This window comes from Oncorhynchus nerka, linkage group LG8 (assembly GCF_034236695.1).
Source record: "Oncorhynchus nerka isolate Pitt River linkage group LG8, Oner_Uvic_2.0, whole genome shotgun sequence".
Lineage (NCBI taxonomy): Eukaryota > Metazoa > Chordata > Actinopteri > Salmoniformes > Salmonidae > Oncorhynchus > Oncorhynchus nerka.
Window position 1 is genome coordinate 13,658,896 of NC_088403.1, and position 19,033 is coordinate 13,677,928.

The 19,033-nt window shown below is 43.9% G+C and overlaps 2 protein-coding genes across 2 annotated transcripts; one reads left to right on the forward strand and one right to left on the reverse strand.

Annotated features, from left to right (window-relative positions):
- Positions 1–2,174: 2,174 nt before the first annotated feature.
- On the reverse strand, positions 2,175–9,029 carry LOC115127556 (gastrula zinc finger protein XlCGF57.1-like). The gene is made up of 2 exons (XM_029657168.2): positions 8,787–9,029; positions 2,175–4,376 (listed from the first exon to the last, which is right to left on the reverse strand). Exons 1-2 carry the CDS (start codon positions 8,950–8,952, stop codon positions 3,103–3,105), a joined length of 1,440 nt encoding a protein of 479 aa, XP_029513028.2. The 5' UTR covers positions 8,953–9,029; the 3' UTR covers positions 2,175–3,102.
- An 884-nt stretch (positions 9,030–9,913) lies between these two features.
- Positions 9,914–17,622, forward strand: LOC135572858 (gastrula zinc finger protein XlCGF57.1-like). The gene is made up of 2 exons (XM_065021369.1): positions 9,914–11,640; positions 15,856–17,622. Exons 1-2 carry the CDS (start codon positions 11,475–11,477, stop codon positions 17,307–17,309), a joined length of 1,620 nt encoding a protein of 539 aa, XP_064877441.1. The 5' UTR covers positions 9,914–11,474; the 3' UTR covers positions 17,310–17,622.
- Positions 17,623–19,033: the final 1,411 nt, after the last annotated feature.

A 19,033-nucleotide genomic window follows, 5' to 3' on the forward strand; every position in this document is an offset into this window, starting at 1 on the left:
GTCATGTTGTGCTGCTCTGTCCTGTTGTGAATGTCTCTCTCTGATGTCATGTTGTGCTGCTCTGTCCTGTTGTGAATGTCTCTCTCTGATGTCATGTTGTGCTGCTCTGTCCTGTTGTGAATGTCTCTCTCTGATGTCATGTTGTGCTGCTCTGTCCTGTTGTGAATGTCTCTCTCTGATGTCATGTTGTGCTGCTCTGTCCTGTTGTGAATGTCTCTCTCTGATGTCATGTTGTGCTGCTCTGTCCTGTTGTGAATGTCTCTCTCTGATGTCATGTTGTGCTGCTCTGTCCTGTTGTGAATGTCTCTCTCTGATGTCATGTTGTGCTGCTCTGTCCTGTTGTGAATGTCTCTCTCTGATGTCATGTTGTGCTGCTCTGTCCTGTTGTGAATGTCTCTCTCTGATGTCATGTTGTGCTGCTCTGTCCTGTTGTGAATGTCTCTCTCTGATGTCATGTTGTGCTGCTCTGTCCTGTTGTGAATGTCTCTCTCTGATGTCATGTTGTGCTGCTCTGTCCTGTTGTGTGAATGTCTCTCTCTGATGTCATGTTGTGCTGCTCTGTCCTGTTGTGAATGTCTCTCTCTGATGTCATGTTGTGCTGCTCTGTCCTGTTGTGAATGTCTCTCTCTGATGTCATGCTCTGTCCTGTTGTGAATGTCTCTCTCTGATGTCATGTTGTGCTGCTCTGTCCTGTTGTGAATGTCTCTCTCTGATGTCATGTTGTGCTGCTCTGTCCTGTTGTGAATGTCTCTCTCTGATGTCATGTTGTGCTGCTCTGTCCTGTTGTGAATGTCTCTCTCTGATGTCATGTTGTGCTGCTCTGTCCTGTTGTGAATGTCTCTCTCTGATGTCATGTCTGCTCTGTCCTGAATGTCATGTCATGTTGTGCTGCTCTGTCCTGTTGTGAATGTCTCTCTCTGATGTCATGTTGTGCTGCTCTGTCCTGTTGTGAATGTCTCTCTCTGATGTCATGTTGTGCTGCTCTGTCCTGTTGTGAATGTCTCTCTCTGATGTCATGTTGTGCTGCTCTGTCCTGTTGTGAATGTCTCTCTCTGATGTCATGTTGTGCTGCTCTGTCCTGTTGTGAATGTCTCTCTCTGATGTCATGTTGTGCTGCTCTGTCCTGTTGTGAATGTCTCTCTGATGTCATGTTGTGCTGCTCTGTCCTGTTGTGAATGTCTCTCTCTGATGTCATGTTGTGCTGCTCTGTCCTGTTGTGAATGTCCTGTTGTGAATGTCTCTCTCTGATGTCATGTTGTGCTGCTCTGTCCTGTTGTGAATGTCTCTCTCTGATGTCATGTTGTGCTGCTCTGTCTGCTCTGATGTCCTGTTGTGAATGTCTCTCTCTGATGTCATGTTGTGCTGCTCTGTCCTGTTGTGAATGTCTCTCTGATGTCATGTTGTGCTGCTCTGTCCTGTTGTGAATGTCTCTCTCTGATGTCATGTTGTGAATGTCTCTTGTGATGTCATGTTGTCATGTTGTGCTGCTCTGTCCTGTTGTGAATGTCTCTCTGATGTCATGTTGTGCTGCTCTGTCCTGTTGTGAATGTCTCTCTCTGATGTCCTGCTTGTGTTGTGAATGTCTCTCTCTGATGTCATGTTGTGCTGCTGTCCTGTTGTGAATGTCTCTCTCTGATGTCATGTTGTGCTGCTCTGTCCTGTTGTGAATGTCTCTCTCTGATGTCATGTTGTGCTGCTCTGTCCTGTGTGAATGTCTGTTGATGTCATGTTGTGCTGCTCTGTCCTGTTGTGAATGTCTCTCTCTGATGTCATGTTGTGCTGCTCTGTCCTGTTGTGAATGTCTCTCTCTGATGTCATGTTGTGCTGCTCTGTCCTGTTGTGAATGTCTCTCTCTGATGTCATGTTGTGCTGCTCTGTCCTGTTGTGAATGTCTCTCTCTGATGTCATGTTGTGCTGCTCTGTCCTGTTGTGAATGTCTCTCTCTGATGTCATGTTGTGCTGCTCTGTCCTGTTGTGAATGTCTCTCTCTGATGTCATGTTGTGCTGCTCTGTCCTGTTGTGAATGTCTCTCTCTGATGTCATGTTGTGCTGCTCTGTCCTGTTGTGAATGTCTCTCTCTGATGTCATGTTGTGCTGCTCTGTCCTGTTGTGAATGTCTCTCTCTGATGTCATGTTGTGCTGCTCTGTCCTGTTGTGAATGTCTCTCTCTGATGTCATGTTGTGCTGCTCTGTCCTGTTGTGAATGTCTCTCTCTGATGTCATGTTGTGCTGCTCTGTCCTGTTGTGAATGTCTCTCTCTGATGTCCTGTTGTGCTGCTCTGTCCTGTTGTGAATGTCTCTCTCTGATGTCCTGTTGTGAATGTCTCTCTCTGATGTCCTGTTGTGAATGTCTCTCTCTGATGTCCTGTTGTGAATGTCTCTCTCTGATGTCCTGTTGTACTGCTCTGTCCTGTTGTGAATGTCTCTCTCTGATGTCATGTTGTGCTGCTCTGTCCTGTTGTGCGAATGTCTGGCAACATTGTCGTCATTACTTTACCTAATGTATAATTCACAAGTCATAGGCTAATATTGTCACCCATCAGACTATTCTTGATTTAATCTTGTCTTTACATATACTAAATAATGTGTGAAATGTGTTTTGATTTCAAATGGACCACTATCATGCACCCGTCTTGAAACAATTACCGCGACTGCCTTCATGACCCCTGACCGCCGTTGTGGCAGTAATACGGTCACCACAACAGCCCTAGTCCCAGGTGTCCCAAACCATTATAAGGCAAGTAATGAAATGGTATGGGGGTTTTAAGGTTAGTGATACACTGTTTAGCTAAAATGGTGTAAAAAAAAAAAAAAGGTAAGCAATGACAATATGATTACATTTGACATGACTCAGTAGACTTTTCAATATGACCCCACCTGGGATTTGAACTCACAACCTCTGGATTTGGGGTATGCTGAACTTTCTGCTGCTCCACAAAATCTGTAGAATTTCAGAAGTCCTCTGCACATTTATTACCTATAATTCACCTCTGCACTTAACAAAATACTGCCATCTGCACTGCTAATTTAGTCAACAGTCAATCAGACTATTCTGACTTCATTTACGTATTCCAGCTATTTGTGTCAATGAGCGTGTACTTTTTATTTTCGTCTTCCTTTTGGATGTTTTTCACGTGTCAGTAAGTTAGACTTTTGAGTGAAGCTTTTCCCAAAGTCAGCACAGCTAAATGGTTTCTCTCCTGTGTGAGTCAATTGATGCTTTCTTAGATTCCCCTTCTGATAGAAGCTTTTCCCACAGTCATCACAGCTAAATGGTTTCTCTCCTGTGTGAGTCAGTTTATGGTTTATTAGGCTCCCCTTCTGATAGAAGCTTTTCCCACAGTCATCACAGCTAAATGGTTTCTCTCCTGTGTGAGTCAGCATATGGCTCTTTAGGTTCCACTTATGAACGAAGCTTTTCCCACAGTCTCCACAGCTAAATGGTTTCTCTCCTGTGTGAGTCAGTTGATGCTTTCTTAGGCTCCCCTTCTGATAGAAGCTTTTCCCACAGTCATCACAGCTAAATGGTTTCTCTCCTGTGTGAGTCAGTTTATGGTTTATTAGGCTCCCCTTCTGATAGAAGCTTTTCCCACAGTCATCACAGCTAAATGGTTTCTCTCCTGTGTGAGTCAGCATATGGCTCTTTAGGTTCCACTTATGAACAAAGCTTTTCCCACAGTCTCCACAGCTAAATGGTTTCTCTCCCACTTCTGTGTGAATCCTCATGTGCTTGGACAGATATATTTTGAGTTTGAAGGTCTTGCCACAAACAGGGCAGGTGTTGGGTTTCCCACTGTGACAGAGGCAGACATGGGCCTTCAGTTTACAAATGGAGTCGTAGCGTATTCTGCAGAAGTCATGGCAGTGGTGAGTTTTTATAGACGTGGTGCTGGGTTTGAAACAGTGTTCCCCCACTGATGGGTTTGGATTCAATGATGTGCTGGGATCCAATGGTGGGTTGCTGTCAAGTCCTACTGGGTTTCTGCTTACGGCTGAGCATTGGCTGACATTGTTCTGATTATCTGGAGGGTCACAGGGAATGTTGAGGCCCTTAAGGTGGGTCACATGTGTGAGATCCACTTGTTTAGGGTCACACTCTCTGTTCTCCACAGTCTGGGTTTGGGGAGAAGTGAAGGGCTGAAGTGGGTCCTCCTGACCACATTCACTTTTCACACAGGAAGGAGTGAATTTGATATCAGCCTCCAGCCCTTGAAGCTGCTCTTCCTCCTGACTGGTCCTGAGTTCCTCCTGTTCCTCTTTAATCTGTGGAAGCTCTGGGTTCTCCTGCCCCAGAGTGGGGCTCCACTCCTGCTCACAGTGCTGCTGCTCAGGGAGAACCTCCTCCTCAGAGACAGTGAGAGAGAGCTGCAGGGAGTCTGGAGGAAAGGAGAGAGGAGCAGAGGTTTTCTATAGAGCCTTTAGACAGTCGTCACTAGTTGGCACAGCCACAGTCATAAATCCCGCCTATTTCTAAAATGCATCTCCTTAAAGCAGAACTGAACTCAAGAACCAATTTCTCTCATTGAAAACACCATGTGACATTGACATGTCAGAAACATTTCTTCCTGTTCCAAAATGGTAGGTACATTTGTCATAAAGTATCTTCCAAAACTGAGTTGTGAGATTTGAGTACAAGAGTTCATCATGACTGGGTCGTGTTGGGGACAACTGTAACATTTTAGCTAAACCTCCCCCTAACTTCTACCCAATTAATTCCTAACCTGCTACGTAAATTCTCTCAACCTTTTACATAAATTCACCTAACTGTTGTTAGTTCTCCTACCCAACAATGTAAATTCTCCCCATAATTATCCTTTGTTGTTATGGTGCAACAAGCAACCTGGTCTCAGAGAAAGATGTATAATACCATTTCTCCTCAAATACTAATGATAAGTTAGGTCATCCAATTCGTATGCTATTGACCGACCAGGTAAGACTTATGATACTACAGCTTCTCTAATTCATATCATATTGTGTGACGGCTATGACATTCATAATTTAACCTAATGTAATATGTCATACTAAATGTAGGGAACGGATTGACTTACCAAATCCTACTAATAGTTCTGTGACCAAGTTGCAGGTGCTTTGAGACTTGCAGAACATTTTTCAAAGCAGTCTGATCCTATGCAAAAGTACAGCTGATGATTGTTTAAATGTAAATGACCCCGTAATCAATGACAGCCGAAGCTTTGTTTGAACCACAGAACACTGACGATAAGACAGGGTCGAATCACGGCAAAAGCACCATCGTTTTATTAATTTTATCTGCACATCATGGTTAATAATAATACATTTCATTTAGTAGGCCTCATGATAAGCTTTTGTCACACTCACATCCTCCTAAATAATGGCATAGATTCAGTTTTAGAAGTTTTTTGAATTGAGGCAATAAAGGGAAGTGGAATGTAAGATGCCTACCTCGTGTTCAAAGCCTGGTGTTCAAAGCTCCGTGACTAACCTCCGTGACTAACCGCCGTGACTAACCGCCGTGACTAACCGCCGTGACTAACCTCCGTGACTAACCTCCGTGACTAACCTCCGTGAGTAACCGCCGTGACTCCGTGAGTAACCGCCGTGACTAACCCCCGTGACTAACCCCGTGACTAACCTCCGTGACTAACCTCCGTGACTAACCCCGTGACTAACCGCCGTGACTAACCGCCGTGACTAACCTCCATGACTAACCGCCGTGACTAACCGCCGTGACTAATGTTCATTGTTTTAAGTCTGTGGATCAGATGTTTTTATTCTCTACTTCACGCACAGTCTCTGCTCTACTGTAAAGAACAGGTAACTCTGCTCTACTGTAAAGAACAGGTAACTCTGCTCTACTGTAAAGAACAGGTAACTCTGCTCTACTGTAAAGAACAGGTAACTCTGCTCTACTGTAAAGAACAGGTAACTCTGCTCTACTGTAAAGAACAGGTAACTCTGCTCAACTGTAAAGAACAGGTAACTCTGCTCTACTGTAAAGAACAGGTAACTCTGCTTATTTAATAAAGTTATATCAAAGCTGAATCAATGTCTGCTAGATCTTATAAATGCTAGTATTCTACATAACAGAACAGAAAACTGCATAACGTTATACTGTAAGACAGAAACATCAGCATAACGTTATACTGTAAGACAGAAACATCAGCATAACGTTATACTGTAAGACAGAAACATAAGCATAACGTTATACTGTAAGACAGAAACATCAATGTTTTTCTCTAATGTGGCCAAGACTCAACATGGTGCCACTAGGCAAAATACACCGGTAGGCTATGCTACAGTTTGACAGCACCATCTGCTCTAAACCTCACTGTGCATCGTTCAAAACAACACTGTATAACTCAAGAAGATCTAAACATATATCCCCAGGAAACTGATTAACATCAAATTAGGGCCGAGATGATACAAGTATCACGATACTCGTTAGTATTGTGTCAAGGAAAAACATGAAGAGGATTTAACTTCTTTAGGAAAACAGCCCTAATGTGACTCATCCAGAGTCACATTTATTTCCAAGCCATAGCACACAATATGTTACATACAGCAGGTTTTTAAAGAACCAAAAAGTTAAGTCTGCTTGGTGCTTTCATTTTTGCATTGGAACAAATATTGTGATACTGGTATCATCCCGGCACCATATCAAATGGTTGATTTGCAGATGCTGCATGGACGTTTCACTAGTAAAACTAGAAAAGTGTCATTCTTGATTGACAGTGAGAAACGTGAAGGGAAAGAGACCACAAGAATGTATTTGTTAAGAAACACATGCGCAGAACGTGATCAGCATGTGTACAGAAGCTTCGGGACCTTTAGTCCGGATCCGCAGCCACACTGTTGTTTAAACGCCACGAGTAATGAACCGTTTCTCAGCTACTGAGCTATAAATGAACTGGAGACAGTGTCCAAGATGGACGACCGTTGTTTCTAACGTTATAAATGAACTGGAGACAGTGTCCAAGATGGACGACCGTTGTTTCTAACGTTATAAATGAACTGGAGACAGTGTCCAAGATGGACGACTTTCTGCCATCTTTCTAGATCCGGTTTAACTGGGACAGTGTCTACACCTTGTTTCTAACGTTATAAATTAACTGGAGCACAAGTGCACACTGGATAGACTGCAGTACCGTGTGCATGTGCACCGGGAACTCTGCCTGAGCACATGGACAGTTCAAGGTCATGAACAGTCAAAATCAGGTTTTTCATGAAATTGGATATTTGAAGGAATCCACCTCTGGCCTGAACTGGAGACAGTGTCCAAGATGGACCCTACCACTGAGGAAGTACAGTTCCCAACCGTTGTTTCTCAGAACCAGTCAAAACTGTTGTTTCTAACGCTGGAGACTCTGGCCCCCCCAATGGTGGAACAAACTCCCTCACGATAAATGAACGCCAGGACAGCGGAGTCAATCACCACCTTCGTTATAAATGAACTGGAGACACCTTGTTTCAACCCCACCTCTTTAAGGAATACCTAGGATAGGATAAAGTAATCCTTCCAAGATGACCCCCCTTAAAAGATTTAGATGCACTATTGTAACAGTGGCTGCTCCACTGGATGTCATAAGGTGAATGCAGTGTCCAAGATGGATTTGTAAGAACTGGAGACAGTGTCTGGATAAGAGCGTCTGCTAAATCTTTCTAGACTTTAAATGTAAATGTAAATGTATGATGACCAAAGTGTGAAAACAGTGACTGTTGCTTTTTCTAAATTGATAAAGTTTGATCATAAAAAATACTGGTTCCCTCCCTCATGTCAAACACTTGGACTCGTTATTAAGGGGACAAGCTGACATCACTTAATTTTAATGTGTGCTAACATAATATTCTCTTCTCTTTAAATAAGTACTGCATTGTCAAAACATCGGAGAAGTCGTGTTTGCAGAGGGGCGTGGTTTATACAGCTGGTCATGGCTCACATCAACACCATCATCTCAGAAACCCTAGACCCACACCAATTTGCATACCGCCCCAACAAATCCATGGCTTGGGGGTAAAAGCTGTTAGGAAGCCTTTTGGACCTAGACTTTGCACTCCGGTACCGCTTGCCGTGCGGTAGCAGAGAGAACAATCTATGACTGGGGTGGCTGAAGTCTGACAATTTTTAGGGCCTTCCTCTGACACCGCCTGGTATAGAGGTCCTGGATGGCAGGAAGCTTGGCCCTGAGCAGTTGCCATACCAGGCAGTAATGCAACCATGCTCTCGATGGTTCAGCTGTAGAACCTTTTGAGGATCTGAGGACAATTACAAAATATGTTCAGTCTCCTGAGGTGGAATAGGCTTTGTCGTGCCCTCTTCACAACTGTCTCAGTGTGTTTGGACCATGATATCTATGCATACTCACTTTAACTCTATCTACATGTACATATTACCTCAATTACCTCGACTAACCGGTGCCCCAGCACATTGTACCGGTATATAGCCTCGCTACAGTTAACTTAATGTAGTTGTTTTTTTTAAACTGCATTGTTGGTTAATGGGTTGTAAGTAAGCATTTCACTGTACGGTCTACACCTGTTGTTTTTGGCGCATGTGACAAATAAAATTGAGGTCACACCAGATACTGACTGGTTTTCTGATTAACGCCCGACCTTTTTAAAGGTATATGTGACCAACAGATGCATATCTGCATTACCAGTCATGTAAAACCAAAGATTAGGGACAAATGGATTTATATCAAATGGGCTAATTCCTTATATGAACTGTAACTCAGTAAAATCTTAGAAAATGTTGCATGTTGCGTTTATATTTTTGTTCAGCGTAGCTATCAGAAGATCTACATACGAACCTATTCTACATAGTTTTATCTCCGGTGTGATCCGCAGCAGTCTCCGTAGTCGATCATTCTCCTCCTGGTACTCCGCCACCGTTTCTTCAACTGCCCCAAAAATCTCCACAGCTGCCGCGGTAAAACGCTCATTTAAAAAAACATGAAACGACTGTAGTTTAGACATGTTTCAGTCAATAAAGTGGGTATTCCGCTAGTATTACTTCGTCCACGAGGGACTAAGGTTGTCTCGCAAAGCTTCTTCTTCGGTGGGGTTTATCCGCGGTTGTCATCCAACGTTATGGTGCATTACCGCCACCTACTGTACTGGAGTGTGGGCCAGAAACATGGACCATCTAAATCCTACCTGCCAGCCCTGTTGCTATTAAAAAAGATTAAATATTTGAGACAATATCTAATGACGTTCTACTCAATATATTTTTAAACTAATTTCCTATATCCCCTTCTCCATCATACTAGATCTCATCCTCTCTCTTTCCCTCCAATAATGTCCACACTAGGCTACCCTGCGCTGACAAGGTAAAAATATGTCGTTCTGCCCCTGAACAAGGCAGTTAACCCACTGTTCCTAGACTGTCATTGTACGTAAGAATTTGTTCTTAACTGACTTGCCTAGTTTAATCAAATAAAATACATGCTCCACTGTCTCTGTTTCCTGGCAATACTCACATATTCCTGTTGGATGCCTATCACATGTAAGGTCTTATTCAACTGGCTGTGTGCCACTCTTAATCTTGTAAATATTGCCTCCTCTCTTCTGTCCCTTCCTGCCGTTCTCCCCTCCCTGACTTTCCTCTGTACTTGAAATAAAATGCCTGCCATTAGGATCTCTATTCCCCTGCTCCTGCCATTAGGATCTCTATTCCCCTGCTCCTGCCATTAGGATCTCTATTCCCCTGCTCCTGCCATTAGGTTCTCTATTCCCCTGCTCCTGCCATTAGGATCTCTATTCCCCTGCTCCTGCCATTAGGATCTCTATTCCCCTGCTCCTGCCATTAGCACCTGCCATTAGATCTCTATTCCCCTGCTCCTGCCATTAGTATCTCTATTCCCCTGCTCCTGGTCCATTAGGATCTCTATTCCACTTTCCCCTGCTCCTGCCATTAGGATCTCTATTCCCCTGCTCCTACCATTAGGATCTCTATTCCCCTGCTCCTGCCATTAGGATCTCTATTCCCCTGCTCCTGCCATTAGGATCTCTATTCCCCTGCTCCTGCCATTAGGATCTCTATTCCCCTGCTCCTGCCATTAGGATCTCTATTCCCCTGCTCCTGCCATTAGTATCTCTATTCCCCTGCTCCTGCCATTAGGTTCTCTATTCCCCTGCTCCTGCCATTTCTCCTCCTTCACTGTCCATATCATGCTTTTTGCCTCTACCTTGCTCATTGAAACTACCACATCATCCTCAATACTTAATACTTGCTTAGCCAGTACATCAACTGCCTCGTTCCCCTCCACTCCCACATGAGCTGGGACCCATGTAAATATGATCTGTATACCCATTTGTTTACTCCTGCCATGGGTTTGTATCACCTCATAAAGCAGGTCTTGTCTGCTACGTGATATAAAGGACTGGAGACTCCTTAGCACTGCACATTAATCAGAGCAAATAACTACTCTGTCTGGCTTAACTCCTCCACCCACTGCAAGGCCAACAGTATGGCCATCACCTCTGCCATATATACAGACAGATGATCTGTAACACGTTTCCTGACTCTCACCCCACATTCCTGCACTACAAATGCTGACCCAGTACGTCCTGTCCTTGGATCTTTTGAACCATCTGTGTAAATGGCCACAACATCCTGATATACACAGTATCCAGACATCTCTTAAACCAATCAGATGGATCAACACCCTGCCTATCTTTCTGTAGTCTCTCCAATACTTCTAGATCTACTACTGGGGGTGGGAGGAGCCATGGTGGATTCACAGGGATAGCTACCGTTGGACTAAACTCTCTTCCATCTCCTTTACCTGGGTATTACCCACCTACCCAAAGCTCGTATTACCCACTTACCCAATAATTCATTGCCATCTGCTGTGTGTTTTACTCCATTCATTGTGTGTTTTACTCCATTATGTTAGATATTATAATCTCAACAAGAAGTGAAGACCCCAACTGATTAAAAATATATTTACTCTTTACGGAAATTGATCAGAGAGCCTTCAAAATGGTTGCTGCAGGTCGGGTCACCAGTTAACCATCCCTGATATAGCGCTATAAAATAAAACAAAACTTTGGGAGATTTGTGTTACATATTTGAATAATTTAATGTTAGAATGAAACAATGAAGACTTTTAAACCTTTCTTGGAAAATGCATGTAAAAATGAAATGGCTTTTATGGTGTCTGACGGAGTTGACATCAATCCAGTTAGTTGCATTTTCAGAAAATATTTAAGAAGGAGATTGTTTGGTTAATATTAATAAAAAATATTTGTGGGAAAAAGGTAGGGGTTTGTCGCGTCAAGAATCCCTGAGATACATTGTCATTGGTCTGTAGCGCGTAATAAAACTCCATCTCCATGGGGGCGCTGTGATGTGATAATGGGCTCGTTACCCGCTGATAAAAACAGAACAAAAGGGAAGTACATCTGAGAGCGGGTTTGTTTCATTTGCGTCCACCATTTTTTCCTCGTGGATGTAAACATACTACCTAAATACCCAACTCTCAGTCGACTGAAATATGTCTAAACTACATTCGTTTCGTGTGTTTTTAAATGAGCGTTTAACGGCGGCAGCTGTGGAGATTTTCGGGGCAGTTGAAGAAACAGTGGCGGAGTACCAGGAGGAGAATGATCGGCTACGGAGACTGCTGCGGATCACACCGGAGATAAAACTATGTAGAATAGGTTCGTATGTAGATCTTCTGATAGCTACACTGAACAAAAAAATATAAACTCGACATGCAAGAATTTAAAAGATTTTTGTGAGTTACAGTTCATATAAGGAAATCAGTCAATTGAAATAAAATCATTAGGCTCTAATTTATGGATTTCACATTACTGTGAATGGAGATATGTATCTGTTGGTCACAGATAACTTAAAAAAGGAAGGGGGTGGATCAGAAACCCTGTCACTATCTGGTGTGACCACCATTTGCCTCATGCAGTGTGACAACTCCTTCACATAGAGTTGATCAGGCTGTTGATTGTGGTGTGTGGAAGGTTGTCCCACTCCTCTTCAGTAGCTGTGCGAAGTTGCTGGATATTGGCTGGAACTGTCCTACATGTCGATCCTGAGCGTCCCAAACATGTTCAATGGGTGTCTGGTGGGTATGCAGGCCGTGGAAGAACTGGGACATGTTCAATGGGTGACATGTCTGGTGGGTATGCAGGCCGTGGAAGAACTGGGACATGTTCAATGGGTGTCTGGTGGGTATGCAGGCCGTGGAAGAACTGGGACATGTTCAATGGGTGACATGTCTGGTGGGTATGCAGGCCGTGGAAGAACTGGGACATGTTCAATGGGTGTCTGGTGGGTATGCAGGCCGTGGAAGAACTGGGACATGTTCAATGGGTGACATGTCTGGTGGGTATGCAGGCCGTGGAAGAACTGGGACATGTTCAATGGGTGTCTGGTGGGTATGCAGGCCGTGGAAGAACTGGGACATGTTCAATGGTTGACATGTCTGGTGGGTATGCAGGCCGTGGAAGAACTGGGACATGTTCAATGGGTGACATGTCTGGTGGGTATGCAGGCCGTGGAAGAACTGGGACATGTTCAATGGGTGACATGTCTGGTGGGTATGCAGGCCGTGGAAGAACTGGGACATGTTCAATGGTTGACATGTCTGGTGGGTATGCAGGCCGTGGAAGAACTGGGACATGTTCAATGGGTGACATGTCTGGTGGGTATGCAGGCCGTGGAAGAACTGGGACATGTTCAATGGGTGTCTGGTGGGTATGCAGGCCGTGGAAGAACTGGGACATGTTCAATGGGTGTCTGGTGGGTATGCAGGCCGTGGAAGAACTGGGACATGTTCAATGGTTGACATGTCTGGTGGGTATGCAGGCCGTGGAAGAACTGGGACATGTTCAATGGGTGACATGTCTGATGGGTATGCAGGCCGTGGAAGAACTGGGACATGTTCAATGGGTGACATGTCTGGTGGGTATGCAGGCCGTGGAAGAACTGGGACATGTTCAATGGGTGACATGTCTGGTGAGTATGCAGGCCGTGGAAGAACTGGGACATTTTCAGCTTCCAGGAATTGTGTACATATCCACATATCCAAGCAACATGGGGCTGTGCAATATCATGCTGAAACAGGAGGTGATGGCAGCTCATGAATGGCATGACAATGGGCCTCAGGATTTCGTCGCGGTGTCTCTGTGCATTCAAATTGCCATCGATAAAATGCAATTCTGCTCGTTCTCTGTAGCTTATGCTTGCTCATACCATAACCCCACTGCCACCATTGTGCCCAACACATACATTTAATTATTGTCTAACAATTACATCTGAATATATTAACATTATAAACTCAGCAAAAAAAGAAATGTCCTCTCACTGTCAACTGCGTTTATTTTCAGCAAACTTAACATGTGTAACTATTTGTATGAACATAACGAGATTCAACAACTGAGACATAAAGTTTACAAGTTCCACAGACATGTGACTAACAGAAATTGAATAATGTGTCCCTGAACAAGGGGGGGTCAAAATCAAAAGTAACAGTCGGTATCTGGTGTGGCCACCAGCTGCATTAAGTACTGCAGTGCATCTCCTCATGGACTGCACCAGATTTGCCAGTTCTTGCTGTGAGATGTTACCCCACTCTTCCATCAAGGCACCTGCAACTTCCCGGACATTTCTGGGGGGGAATGGCCCTAGCCCTCACCCTCCAATCCAACACGTCCCAGACGTGCTTAATGGGATTGAGCTCCTGGCTTTTCGCTGGTCATGGCAGAACACTGACATTCATGTCTTGCAGGAAATCACTCACAGAACGAGCAGTATGGCTGGTGGCATTGTCATGCTGGAGGGTCATGTCAGGATTAGCCTGCAGGAAGGGTACCACATGATGGAGGAGGATGTCTTCCCTGTAACGCATAGCATTGCGATTGCCTGCAATGACAACCAGCTCAGTCCGATGATGCTGTGACACACGGCCCCAGACCATGACGGACCCTCCACCTCCAAATCGATCCCACTCCAGAGTACAAGCCTCGGTGTAACGCTCATTCCTTCGACAATAAACGTGAATCCGACCATCACCCCTTGCGAGACAAAACCGCGACTCGTATGTGAAGAGCACTTTTTGCCAGTCCTGTCTGGTCCAGCGAAGGTGGGTTTGTGCCCATAGTTTGACGTTGTTGGTGGTGATGTCTCGTGAGGACCTGCATTACAACAGGCCTACAAGCCTACAGTCCAGCCTCTCTCATTCTATTGCGGACAGTCTGAGCACTGATGGAGGGATTGTGCGTCCCTGGTGTAACTCAGGGAGTTGTTGTTGCCATCCTGTACCTGTCCCGCAGGTGTGATGTTCAGATGTACCGATCCTGTGCAGGTGTTGTTACACGTGGTCTGCCACTGCGAGGACGATCAGCTGTCTGTCCTGTCTCCCTGTAGCACTGTCTTCGGCGTCTCACAGTATGGACATGGCAAATTATTGCACTGGCCACATCTGCAGTCCTCATGCTCCTATGAGCAGGGACCCTGTGCATCTTTCTTTTGGTGTTTTTCAGAGTCAATAGAAAGGCCTCTTTAGTGTCCTAAGTTTTCATCACAGTGACCTAAATTGCCTACCGTCTGTAAGCTGCTAGTGTCTTAATTACCGTTCCACAGGTCCATGTTCATTAATTGTTTATGGTTCATTGAACAAGCATGGAAAACAGTGTTTCAACCCTTTATAATGAAGATCTGTGAAGATAATTCCTAAAAATATCTTTGAAAGACAGGGTCCTGAAAAAGGGACATTTCTTTTTTTGCTCAGTTTATTTTCATGAACTGATGCCATGAGACAGCTTGGCCAGGGGGAAATGTGGTTGGTTTGTTTAAAGGTCCTGAACTGTCATTATGAAAATGTACTTTTTCTCTCATGGCTAACAACCAGGAAGTTTGAAAAGACGACAGGCTGTTGGCAGGGAGCTTATATTCATGAGCTCGCCTTGACTGACAGCTCTTTGAAACTCCTATATCAAGTAACTTTGATGAAGTGTTGCAGTAAAATCATCAAGCTAATTTGGTGAAACACAAAGCAACTCAAACAACATTTAATTTGCATCAATGATATCCTTCATTTTTATACATCTCCTGTTTTGTTGGAGTTCACAGCAGCACTGTCGGATGAGTTGACTTGACGACTACGTCTGAGTTTTGAAAGACACTTTCCCCCCTTTTGTTCCATACTGGCATTAGACCTACATAGCCAGTAACTAGCTAACACCAGACACAGATGAAAGGGTAACATATAAGTATATTTGCCATAGATGAATAGACTAAATGATATTTGCAGTCAAATACAGTCAAATTTTGGCACCAGAAGTGTAGCTCTCTGCTTTGAAAATGTCATGCAAGCCTCGAAGCACCGGTGTCGTGCAACTTGGTCTCAGAACAATTTGTAGGATTTGGTATATAAATCCGTTCCCAACATTTAGTATGATATATTACATTAGGTTAAATTATGAATGTCATAGTCTTCGTACAATATCATTTGAATTAGAGAAGCTATAGTATCATACGTCTTACCTGGTCGGTCAATAGCATACGAATTGGATGACCTAACTTATCATTAGTATTTGAGGAGCTATAGTATTATACGTCTTTCTCTGAGACCAGGTTGCTTGTTGCATCATAACCACAGGAGAATTATGCGGAGAATTTACATTGGTGGTTAGGAGAAAATGTACCTACCATTTTGGCACAGGAAAAAAAAAATCAATGTCTTATGCTTATATCAATGTCACATGCTGTTTTCAACGAGAGAAATTGGTTCTTGAGTTCAGTTCTGCTTTAAGAAGATGCATTTTAGAAATAGGTGGGTTTATGTCTGTGGCTGTGCCAACTAGTGATGACTGTCTAACGGCTGTATAGATAACCTCTGCTCCTCTCCTTTCCTCCAGATTCCCTGCAGCTCTCTCTTGCTGTCTCTGAAGAGAAGGTTCTCCCTGAGCAGCAGCACTGTGAGCAGGAGTGGAGCCCCAGTCTGGGGCAGGAGAACCCAGAGCTTCCACAGATTAAAGAGGAACAGGAGGAACTCAGGACCAGTCAGGAGGAAGAGCAGCTTCAGGGGCTGGAGGCTGAGTTCAAATTCACTCCTTCCTGTGTGAAAAGTGAATGTGATCAGGAGGACTCACTTCAGTCCATGACTCTTCACCAAACCCAGACTGTGGAGAACAGAGAGAGTGACCCTAAACAAGTGGATCTCACACCTTTTGTTACTGTGACCCACCTTAAGGGTCTCCACATTCCCTGTGACCTTCCAGATAATCACAACGGTTCTTCCAGCCAATGCTCAGTCGTAAGCAGAAACCCAGTAGGACTTAACAGCAACCCGCCATTGGATCCCAGCTCATCATTGAATCCAAACCCATCAATAGATGAACACTGTTCCAAACCCAGCACCACGCTTAGAAAAACTCGCCACTGCCGTGACTGTGGTGAAATGTCTGCTCTGAAAGCTGACCTGCAGAGGGATTTGACTCTCTCCAAGAAGAGACTCAGCGAATGCCGCTTCTGCAGAAAACGATACAACTCCACCTGTAAACTGAAGGCCCATGTCTGCTTCTGTCAAAGTGGAAAACTCTGCACCTGTTCTGTTTGTGGCAAGACCTTCAAACTCAAAGGAGATCTGTCCAAGCACATGAGGATTCACACAGGGGAGAAACTATTTAGCTGTGGTGACTGTGGGAAAAGCTTCAATCAGAAAGGGTCCCTAAAGAACCATCAACTGACTCACACAGGAGAGAAACTATTTAGCTGTGATGACTGTGGGAAAAGCTTCAATCAGAAGGTGAACCTAAAGAACCATCAACTGACTCACACAGGAGAGAAACCATTTAGCTGTGGTGACTGTGGGAAAATGTTCAATTGTAAGGAACACTTAGTCATACACATGGTGACTCATACAGGAGAGAAACCATTTATCTGTGATGCTTGTGGGAAAAGCTTCAGTCACAAGGGGTCCCTAAAGAAGCACACACTGACTCACACAGGAGAGAAACTATTTAGCTGTGATGACTGTGGGAAAAGCTTCAATCAGAAGGTGAACCTAAAGAACCATCAACTGACTCACACAGGAGAGAAACCATTTAGCTGTGATGCTTGTGGGAAAAGCTTCAGTCAGAAAGGGTCCCTAAAGAAGCATACACTGACTCACACAGGAGAGAAACCATTTAGCTGTGATGACTGTGGGAAAAGCTTCAATCAGAAGGTGAACCTAAAGAACCATCAACTGACTCACACAGGAGATAAACCATTTAGCTGTGATGCTTGTGGGAAAAGCTTCAGTCAGAAAGGGTCCCTAAACAAGCATACACTGACTCACACAATGAAGTCAGAACTGACTGATGACTAAATTAGCAGTGCAGATGGCATTATTTTGTTAAGTGCAGAGATGAATTATAGGTAATAAATGTGCAGAGGACTTCTGAAATTCTACAGATTTTGTGGCGCAGCAGAAAGTTCAGCATATCCCAAATCCAGAGGTTGTGAGTTCAAATCCCAGGTGGGGTCATATTGAAAAGTCTACTGAGTCATGTCAAATGTAATCATATTGTCATTGCTTACCTTTTTTTTACACCATTTTAGCTAAACAGTGTATCACTAACCTTAACAGACTACATGGTCCCAAATAAAATACAATTGTATTGGTCACATACACATATTTAGCAGATGTTGTTGTGGGTGTTGTGAAATGCTTGTGTTTCTTGCTCCAACTGTGCAGTAATATCTAACAATTCACAATAATGGACACAAACAGTAAAATAATGGAATTTAGGAATATATCAATATTAAGATGAGCAATGTGGCATGGACTAAAATACAGTAGAATAGAGTACATTATATACATATGAGATGAGTAAAGCAAAAATATCAAAACATTATTAAAGTGACTAGTGTTCCATTAAGCAAGTGGCCAGTGAATTCAAGTCTATGTATATAGGGCAGCAGCCTCTAAGGTTCAGGGTTAGGTAACCGGGTGGAAGCCGCCCAAGAGAACATTCTCAAATATGTGAGTGTAAAACACTGTTAGAAGCACTGTTTGTGTGGGGGTGGCTGTCCCTAGCATTGCCAAAAGACAAAGAGCTGTGACTGGATCAGTGGTTCACTCAGTCAGGGCCTTGATGGTTTTGGCAACAGTAACAAGGGGTGATGTGTAATACAACATCAGGTGACGTCCCCAGGAACTAGACTAAAATCTCCAGGGTACCATGACCCAACGTTCCAGCTTTCAGCCAATCACTATACAGGACCCAAACTACCCGGTTTATAAGACACTATACCAGCAGTTGTACTAAACTCCTAAGGCCTACAAGTTCTTAAAGAATTAATGTGCATCATTCATTACTATGACCATTGAACAGGCAAAGAGGTCTGCTTAGATCATCTATGCAGAAAAATATACATATTGACGTAATGATTATGACTCAGTCGTGACTTTGGCCTGTTGGGGGAGGTTTATGATCACTCAGAGGCCCCGCCCAAGTGAACAGACTTTGGTTGTAAACTATGAAACACGCCCTTCTTTCACCACTATATAAACCCGTTGACGAAAACTTTCTGTTCCAAGGACGAGAGGACGGCAGTTCCCACGTTAAAAGGACAAGATCAGCAACAGAACTAAGCCAACCTCAGCGTAAGCTCTGGTTGAACGACAAGAACCTAACGAAATTAGCATTGAATTTCAACGTGAACATGACGATGAACACACCGAAAGGATGAATTTTGACAATACCAGCCAGAATATAGCATGAACTTAAAGTATGGCAACTTGGTATGAACTTTGAACTCTTATTCACGAAAGAAGGGATACCTCCTAGCCGTTGCGTTAGCAACAGCAGCTGTAAATGTGGGCTAGGAGAGGACGGACAGAATATCCATTCTACCACGCTCCAGTTCACCACTAGACATTCTTCAGAGGACAAGAGATCCATGCTGGACAACCCGGCCTTCTATCTACGACCAATCTACCGAAGCACAGCTCAGAATAAATATTTATTGCATTTTCCTTTTCCAAATGGGCAGTTATTTAGAATGCATAAGAAACTGTATTTGCGATAGCATAGCTGCCTACGGCCC